This window comes from Danio rerio, chromosome 8, assembly GCF_052040795.2.
Source record: "Danio rerio strain M-AB ecotype USA chromosome 8, GRCz13ab, whole genome shotgun sequence".
NCBI lineage: Eukaryota > Metazoa > Chordata > Actinopteri > Cypriniformes > Danionidae > Danio > Danio rerio.
This window is the reverse complement of record NC_141028.1, coordinates 8342501-8352500: the sequence shown is the minus strand read 5'-3', so window position 1 is coordinate 8352500 and position 10000 is coordinate 8342501. Positions and strand designations below refer to the sequence as shown.

Sequence of the window (10000 nt, the reverse complement as noted above, 5' to 3'; positions counted from 1 at the left end):
TAAACGTTGAGTAATGTTAAATAGTTTTTTTTTTTTTTACTTTATTTTTTGTCAAAAGTTTCTACAGAAGGAATTTTGAATATCTCTGTTTATCACTCCACTAACCAGACAATACTGGAAAAAGACAGATTTTTATTAATTAATTAATTTTTGTGTTTAATTGTTTGTTTGTTTGTTTATGTTTGTTTGTTTAATCTTACATTAATTTATTGTGTTTGTTTATTACATTATTTTGTTTGTTTGTGTATTCTCACATGTATTTATTTATTATTTATTTTTAGTTTTTGTTTGTTTGTTTATTATGAAACCTTTATTTATAATTGTTTTTTTATTATATTTATTTATTGTTTGTTTGTGTATCCTCACATTTATTTATTTATTCATTTATTTATTGTTAGTTTTTTGTTTGTTCATTCTGTCATTTACTTGTTTTTGTTTGATTGTTTATTTTTACTTTTATTTGTTAGTGTTTATTAATATTATTGTTATTACGATTTGTTTGTTAAATGTTACATTTATTGGCTTATTCATTAGTTTTTGTTTTTTTGTTTATTTGTACATTTATTTATTTATTGCAGTATTTATTTATTGTTTATTTGATTTGGGATTTGCTTGTTTTTTCATGTTTTTTCTTATATTTATGTTTTTATTTGTTTGTTTATTCTTACATTTGTCTGTTTGTTTGTATATTTACTTATTGTTTGTTTGTTTATTCTTACATTTTTTTAATATTGTTGTATATTTATTATTGGATTTGCTTGTTTGTTAATTTGTTTATTCTTACATTTATTTATTTATTATTTGTTTAATTACTGTTTTTTTGTTTGTTTATTCTGACATTTTTTATTGTTTGTTTGTTTATTCATTTATAGTGTCTTTGTCTATTCTGACAATTATTTATTTTTGTTTGCTTGGTTATGACATTTATTTATTGTTTGTTTATTATTACATTTATTTATTTGTTTGTTTATTAAAAGTTTATTTGATTTGTGTATCCAGACATTTAGTTATTTTTGGTTTGCTTCTTTATTCTTTCACTTGTTTGTGTTTATTATAATACATTTTTGTTTGTTTGTGTATTACATTTGTTTGTTTGTTTATTCTTACATTTATTTACTTATTTATTAGATTTTGTTTGTTTGTTTGTTTAATCGTAAATTTATTTATTATTTGTTTATTTATTGTTAGTTTTTTGTTTGTTTGTTTGGTCAGGCATTTATTTACTTTTTGTTTGTTTGTTTTTATTATTAGTTTTGTTTGTTTAATCCTACATTTATGTATTAATTTATTGTTTATTATTAGTTTAGCTTGTTTATTACATTCATTTATAATTTGTTTGTTAATTCTTCGATTTTTTTATTTATTATTTTATTGTTTAAGTTTTTTGTTTGTTTATTTATCTTACATTTATTTATGTATTTAATTTATTGTTAGTTTTTTTGTCTGTTAGTTTGTTTATTCTAAAATCTATTTGTTTGTTTGTTTATTAGTTTTTTGTTCTTATGTTTGTTTATCCCTACATTTATTTGTTTGTTTATTATAAGTTTTATTTTAGTTGTGTATTCTTAGATTTTGTTTATTTATTTAAAAATAGATTTTGCATAAATAAATCATAAAAACCTTTAGAGAGGCAAGTAAGTTTTATTTAAATATCCTATTTTTCAACTAAAGAAAATCACATTTATCAAACTGATGAACAATATTTCAAGTATTTTTTTTATAGTTAAAGGTCATGTTTGACCTCTGATGAATAATGGGAATACGCTTAAGAAAAAAAATGAATGAATGATAAAGCAACGGTTAAAAGTACATTTTGGATGTTTTCTTTCAAATAGACTGAAGCGAAACAAAAAAAATAATATTAATATTAATATAGAGTAAAACCCTAAAAAGCATTTCAACAGTCAAATTCCAATAAAACTGCATGTGAATGTTAGGTGAGAGACTCATATTTGTCTTGTGAATGAGGTGGATGAGTTCTTCTCCTCTCATTAAGGGTCTCGGTGGTCTGTGTGCTAAGCAAATAAAACCACTGAACATCCAGTCCACATTAGCACAGGATACAGGCAAAGCAGTTCAACAACCACAACATTTGGCTGTGATCTACATTGGCTGCATCAGAATAATTATACAAGATCATCTCATGAGGAGAACAGAAGGTGCAGGTGCCGTTGAACATATGGAAAAGAAAAAAGATTATTATGTATTAAAATATCACCGTCTTGCAGTCATGAGTCAGTAGTTTTAGTTTTTAGAAGTGCCAGGGAACAAAAAATATATATAAAATCTTGATGGCAAAAGACCTTTAAATGTGTAGACTTTGGCATCTTACAGAAGTTTAATACACACTCAACAATTTATATATATATATATATATATATATATATATATATATATATATATATATATATATATATATATATATATATATATATATATATATATATATATATATATATATAATATCAATATATATATTGTTTCTTGTAATTTATTACTTAATTATCCATAATGGATTTGTGTTATTACCCTCTACAATATGAACAATATAAACCTTTAATCTTTGTCCATCTGCTTTGAGTTTTGGTGTAAAAGAGGCAGATTTCCTTTTTTTTTTTTTTTGCCTTTTTTTGCCTTTTACTAATCAGTGGCCTTTAGTCATCAAAGTGAATGGAAAGAAAATAATGAAGACATAATCAAGTATCACTCAAATCACATCCTAAGAATTAAAAAAAAATTGCCAGTAACCCAGCAAACAGTAGCAATTTATGAAACATTTGCTCACCGTTCCCATTAAAATATATGGAATTATTTTTTAAATATTCTAAAAATAATTAAAATGTCCAGTCTTTGTTATTTTTTTGCTCCAAAACCTTTTTGTAAATTTGCAGTGTAATGTCATATTAAAGTTCTCAGAATGGTATTTAAAATGTTATTAACATTCTACCTGCATTCTCAAAATGTTGTAGGAACATTTTACTAACATTCTCAGGAAGTAATGAAAACATACTTTATTTAAAATGTCCCGTTTTTAGGCATTGTATTAAAATTAGATTAAATAACCCGATTAAAAATATTATTTTTTTTATAACATTTTAGGCTTGTGTTATGTCAATGTTCTCAGAACATTATTTAGTTTTTTATTTTATTATTTCTTTATTATTATTATTATTTAGTATTATTATTTATTTATTATTTAGTTAGTATAATTGCTGTAAGAATGTTTTTTATATGTCAAAGTAACGAGAATGTTCCAAGTGTGATGTTTATTTATAAACTAATGTCGAGAAGATCACATGACTCAGCTTTAGTACTTGAGTTAAAACCGATCAAAACTGATCAAATGTTGTGCAATAAGTTGACTAGAATTTTAAGTTCAGTATTTTTTACAGAGCTAAAACAGTATATTCTTGTAAACATATTATACACAATATTATTCATTTAAAACATAAATTTTTGATTTACCGTTTTATTAACTATTTTTTACAGTACAGTGTTTGACTTTTTGTTTGTGTGTGCATATCTATATTGGTGTGTATTCGTGTGTAAAACCCCAAAAACTAAAAGTCCACCAGCTCTTCAAAATCCACCACAAATGTCTGGATAGTGGTTAAAATGACTAGTCATGCTTCTGTGCCATAAAACACGCTACTTTAAATATGGTTACGGTCAGCATATGAAAATTGCCTGACTTCATAGCTGCTGTATAAAAGTCAGCCGGCTATTGTAGAGCTTTCAGCAGCAGCAGACCAAAGCAATTCAGCTTCAAATTTCTCCCTATCATTTGCCATTTCTTTAAAAATGCACTTTGCCATGACGACAGAACATCAGTTTCTGGTATTTTTATCCTCTAAATACACAAGGAGCTTGAGCACTGTGCACATGAGGGAAAATATTTGAGACTTGGAAAACAAGGTACTGAAGTGTCTCCGCTCATAATTGAATTAATCAATGCTTTTTATTTGAATATTAAATAGATGGTAAATAGCAAGAGATAAAATGTGTATTTGCTATTGGGATTTTTTAGATTTTGAGAGTAGATTTTGGTAATCATATACAGTTTGAGAGCAATGTTGTTTCAATACGATACAGTATTTATTATTATCTTGAAGTGGCTTTTCTTATATTAAACATTTTGGGATAACATGATGAGGTTGACCTTTTAAGTTGATGCAACTTAAAAAGAGTTTTGCACGCTGGAGGAATGATGACACCATGGCTGAAGAAGTTCTTTTAGACAGGTAATGTTTGTTTTAAAAAACTATGTTAGTCATGCAAAGCTCATGTAGATTGTGTTGTTTTATGAATGGGTTACATGCAGAGATGGATAAAGTACTAGAGACTCAGACTTAAGTACAAGTGCTCTATCAAAAAAAGTGTCCTGAGTAGAAGTTGAAGTGCTCTTTAAGCTCCATACTTTAGTGGAGGTACTAAAGAATTCAACATGTTTTGGTACTTAAGTATTGTAAGAAGTGTATTTTAAAATTTACTACTCAAATTCTGAAAGTAAAAGTACAAGTGTTGTGTAATGTAGTTAATAAAGAAAGCAGTCAAAAGACATCATATAGTTTTGTTTGTTAAAAATATATTTTTTTGGCGCACGTGATTAAGCAGAACAAAAAGAAACATGGCTTACGAAACTATTTTTCTCTCGCGCTTGAACCACAGATCTGACAGATTATAACAGCTTTAACACACACCTTTTAAAGTTGTGTGTCAAAAAAACACTCCGTGATCCACTCAAAGCGCGTTTGAAACACATTTTCAGATTGCAAATTACCGGTTGTAAACGGACCTTCTAAACATTCTACTGGAAGAGGCTGGTCGCTATGGTGCCCTCCATGCAGTAGCCAAGAAAAAGGTCTATAATTGTAACGAGTAGGGGTGTAAATCTACACTGGTCTTATGGTTCGGTTACGATTATCATGCCATCGATTCGGTTCAATTCGATATCTCGGTGCATCTCTTTTTTTTTATTAAAATCTGTAAATATATTAATATTTCTATTTTATTTGTAATACAATTTTGTTCTTTAATACAGCAGTAAGATATATGAACTGTACCCTTAATTTGACCTGTTCAAAGAAAACACTTTCTGAATGTATCAACAAAACTTCAATACATGCACAGAAGATAACATGAGCATTTATAGCAAATAAACTGATGTAAATATTACACCCCTATGATTGGTTAGGGTCTTCACATGCTCAACAGAAAGGGCTGCGATTGGCTTTAGAAATGAAATCGCTGTTCACCCATGGCGGGAAGAACAGCTGCGGTGACAATCTATATGCGCATAATACGCGGTTATTACAGATAATCTATAATAGACACAGTGAAGAAAACTGGCACCTCATGCGCGCTCGTGTCTGGATCCAAAAGTATCGCTTTAACAGCTGAGAGGAGAGGAAAAGTAACCCCACAAACAGGCCAGTGGGTCAAATGTCTAAAGTGAGAGAGAGAGGTAAAGATGGAGTTTTACAGCATTTCTCCTTAGAAGTGAAATAGCGGCTCGTGTGCTGTACCGCCTTCATTATAGTTAGAGCATTATTTACTTGCCCTCGCCTCCTTCGCCATAGTATTGCGACATTACGCATATGAAATAAATGACGTCAGTACGTAATAACAGGTTATGATCTACTACTGAACCGATATCAATCCTTTTGACACCCCTAGTAACGAGTAACGATGCAGCACCTAAAAAAAATTATCGATTTAAAATCATTAAACTTATTGAAAATATGTACTGAAGTAAAAGTGGAAGTGGGAGAAAAAAAACAATACTCCAGTAGAGTACAGATACAGCCTTTTAGTACTTAAGTACAGTAGTGAATAGTGCTACTTCGTTACTATACATCTCTGATTATATGCACAGAAGTGTTGCTCAGAAATCTTCCGGCAAAAACTTGTGACTATCTTTAATTTCATAAAGACCTTTTACAGCATTGATAACGTAGATTTTTATTCAGTTTAACAACAAAACATCTAGCCTGTGTAACTGAAGCCAGCTAGTTAGTGCTGTGCAGGTAAACCTCAATCCTCTGACCACTAAAGGTGCTCTAGCTACATTGGTCTTTACCCATGGTCTTTAGCCTCCTTGCTAAAGCAACCGACTCCCATGCAGAAGGTTGCCAGTTCGATACCAGCTCAGAGCAGGTTTGGTGGCATAGGACTGGTGGGGTTACATTGGTACATTGGGGATGGGAGTGAGGTTTAGGGGGGTGAGTGTAACAGGCTAGCTAGTAAGTGCTGTGCAGGTAAATCTCACTCTTCTGACCTCTATAGGTGCTCCAATGACAGATGCTAGAGGCCATGGTCTTTAGCCTCCTTGGTAGAGCAACCAACTCCCATGTTGAAGGTCGCCGGTTCGATTCCCGTTCGTAGTGGGTTGGGTGGCGTAGGTCCGGGTGGGTTACACCTGCCTTACTGAGGTGAAATTGGTTTTATATTTACATTGATAAATTTTTGAACAATAGCCTCTTTCACACAGTGATATCTACAAATATCTGGAAAATTACTCAAACGACTTTACGGGGAAATTCAAAAAAGGCACATGGCACTGACGTTACAAATTTTTTTCAGGAAAAGTTTATTCTCACATCCATTTTAAAATATTGGTAAATTCTTACATCATTAATGAGCTCTTAACGGCTGTGCTTGTATTTGTAAACATTTGACTAATTCACAAATTCTAAGGATGTATAAGTGTTGTGAACCACTTCGATAAAAACATATTGAGAAACACGCTTGCATGTTGAAATGTTCATAATATGTGTGTATGCTGGCACTCACCGGCTGCTTAACGTGCACATGCGTCAAGCAACTGAAGCAGAGCTTAAACAAACAGCCGTTTATAATAAGCACCTTATCGATAATTGTTTGCACAGTTGGCATTTAGAAGGAACAAAGAAACGTTATATGACTAACATCTAACAGCTAAATGTTGCTGGAAAAATTTTCAAAGGCTTATATTTTCATAAACAGTGTGAATGTGAATTCGTCTAAATGTTCTGATAGTAGACGTCTCTGGAGTAGACAGCATGTTCTAAGCGTGAACGCACTCTTTCCGGCAATCTTCCTTCAGCGTTCACACAGCGCAGCATTGCGGCAAATTACTGGTAATAACTTTTCTTTCCAGAAAATTGCAGGAACAAGTTTACTGGTATTTTCAAAAAAGGCCTGAAAGGGTGGGGCTTCATTCGCCATATTGACTAATGCACTTTTCCCCATTCATAACCATACAAGTGACACATCTTGCGTATTTTTTAGTCTTTGTTAATATCTGCATGAGCTGGAAGCTGCGAATGTTTTTTTCGGTATTGTGAAAGTTCCTGAATAAACTGAATATTAAATGAGTAAACAGTGGGCGTGGCTTGTGTTTTCTACTGTGAGGTAGAAAGTGAGGTGTAGGTACTTCATTCAGAAAGATTGGGGAAAGGGTTTGAGGAGAGTTACTACAACTTAACAGCTGCTTTCTCCTCACCATTTCTATTTATTGTCAAAACTGAGAGCAAGAGGGGCGTGGTTAAGTATGTTAGCCCTGCCCAATACAACAGACATACCTAATCTGAGGATTTACAAAACAAACAGAAAGTACATTTTAAGATTTTATTTAAAGATTACAAGTGCAAACAATTTTTTTTTCCTTAATGACATCCACAGATGAATTGTTCAGCACAAAACTAGCAATGTGAGCTAACAAAATCAATATGGTTAGCTTTGTTTTCATCTGTACTTTAATAACACAGTTTGATAAGATAGCCACTACAGTTTACTCACTAAAGAATCTTTTTTTTCTTGTGTCCACTAACAGACCTCATCATCATGCTGTCGACTCAAGACAAACTGGTGGCCTGGCTGCTGATCGGCGTACTGGCGATCCTGACCATCTTCTTCAACATGTATCTGCTTCTAGTCAACTATCGAAGCTACAGAAAAAAGCACAAGCTGAACCCGGCAGACTTCATTATTACAGCGATCGCCATCGCCAGCATCTCCCAGCAGGTCCTGACGTACTCCTGGCAGACCATGGATGTGATCGACATCGTTTGCCAAATCAGTCTGGTGGAGGCCATATTGTTAGTCCTCGTTTTCAGTGTGAAGCTCATCATATTCTGGAGCACGGCCTTTCTGACTTTTTACTATGGCACAAAATTAGTTGTTGAGCCCGTTCATTGTTACACAAGAATCCAAGAAGCCATTGTGAAACACGTCCACATTGTGTTGACGGTGATTGTCGTGAGTGGCTTCGCTAATTGCGTTCCCTTATTGAGCGTGTTGACGTATTACAACGGCACCACCGAATTGGGCGATTGTGGGTCTATAATGCCAAGCGATACGCCTGGGCTTGTCTACGTCTTTTATTATGTCGTCATTTCTGACATCCTCCCAGGAATCGTGATGGTCAAATGCAGCATTTCTATATCGTATCACTTGGCGAAGCATCTTCTGGACATGAAGGCGAGCAGCAATGGCACTCACGGGCCTAAACTCGGCACTCAGATGCGGGTGATCAAGATGACGCTCAGTTTGGTCTTCGTTTACAGCTGTTTCGTGGCTGTGGACATTTACACGCAGATCACGGTGGTGTTGATGCGGCAGAACACACTGGCTTTGATTATGCTGTTCGCCAGTATTTACACCACAGTCAGTGCGTTCGTGCTGATTTATGGGAAGAAAAGCTACTGGAAGGAGTTGATCGCCTCTTATAACCTCTTTTTAGACGAGTATCCTTGTTTGAGTAGAATGAAGGTCGAGGAGGTCAAACATGAACCACATGAACACAGTCACGGGCACTAAACAGTCTATGGAGATGCTTTAGTGCAGGGATTCTCAACCAGTGGGCCACGGCCCTCTAGTGGGCCTCAGCGATCCTGGGCTGCGAGATTAAAATGAACTCTCAATATTACACTATAATTTTTGGATTTCATAATTAATATGCTATATTAAAATAATCGAAGTAATGCACTTTCTCCTGTTGTCTGGTTGATTACTTCAAAAACAGCCAAATGATCAGGTCTGCAACTAGTACTCGCAAGTCTGTTCATTCACTATACGTAAAGTGATTGTGAAAGTCTCACTTTGTATATTTTTGTGAAGACTATTTAATATATCCGCAAAATTAATTTCCAAATGAATGTCCTGTAAGTGTTTTTATAATGAATAAGGGCCCATACAGGAGGATCTAGCGAGGCTCAATGCATGGTGTTTTTGCCATAGTATGTAAAATAAACTTGCATAGCTTCAGACGCACTCTGACCAAGCAGTTCACTGTTTCTGTCAGCAATCTCCCAATAATATGGGGCTGTAAACTCAACCACCATCTGATCGACGCATTTCAACAGATTTAGGGTGTTTTACTGTATTTGACATTTGTCTATATTTTACATTAGTAGGGAATTAATGGTGGACTAGCAGAAGCTTGTATTTTGCAAAATTCCTGTTGACCTGTGGTTCTCTTTGAATCTGTTTGTTTAAAATAAAAATAAATAAATAAATAAATACAATTTTATATAATATAGTTGTAGCTTTATATATAATTAAATTTAAATAAAGTTATATATATAAATTCATGAAATGTTGACAGAAAATAATAGAAGGCACAACAAATGTATTAAATTTGTTATATAATATAATATTATTCATTCATTCATTCATTCATTCATTTTCTTGTCGGCTTAGTCCCTTTAATAATCCAGGGTCGCCATAGCGGAAAAAAACGGCAACTTATCCAGCAAGTTTTTACGCAGCGGATGCCCTTCCAACCGCAACCCATCTCTGGGAAACATCCACTTACATTCACTCACATTTACTCACACACTTATACACTACGGACAGTTTAGCCTACCCAATTCACCTGTACCGCATGTCTTTGGACTGTGGGGGAAACCGGAACACTCGGAGGAAACCCACGTGAACGCAGGGAGAACATGCAAACTCCACACAGAAATGCCAACTGAGCCGAGGCTCGAACCAACGACCCAGCGACCTTCTTGCTGTA

At 33.2% G+C, this 10000-nt stretch overlaps 1 protein-coding gene across 3 annotated transcripts in view; it reads left to right on the top strand.

The window, feature by feature from the left end:
* tas2r202 (taste receptor, type 2, member 202) overlaps positions 1 to 9133 on the top strand; it is a 20887-nt gene extending 11754 nt beyond the window's left edge. For 2 of the 3 annotated variants that reach the window (XM_087264006.1, XM_087264007.1), the window contains one exon: positions 7814 to 9133. In XM_087264006.1, coding sequence (XP_087120132.1) covers positions 7814 to 8799 — 986 coding nt within the window. In that variant the 3' untranslated portion in view covers positions 8800 to 9133. 3 annotated transcript variants of the gene reach the window in all.
* The last annotated feature ends 867 nt before the right edge of the window (positions 9134 to 10000 follow it).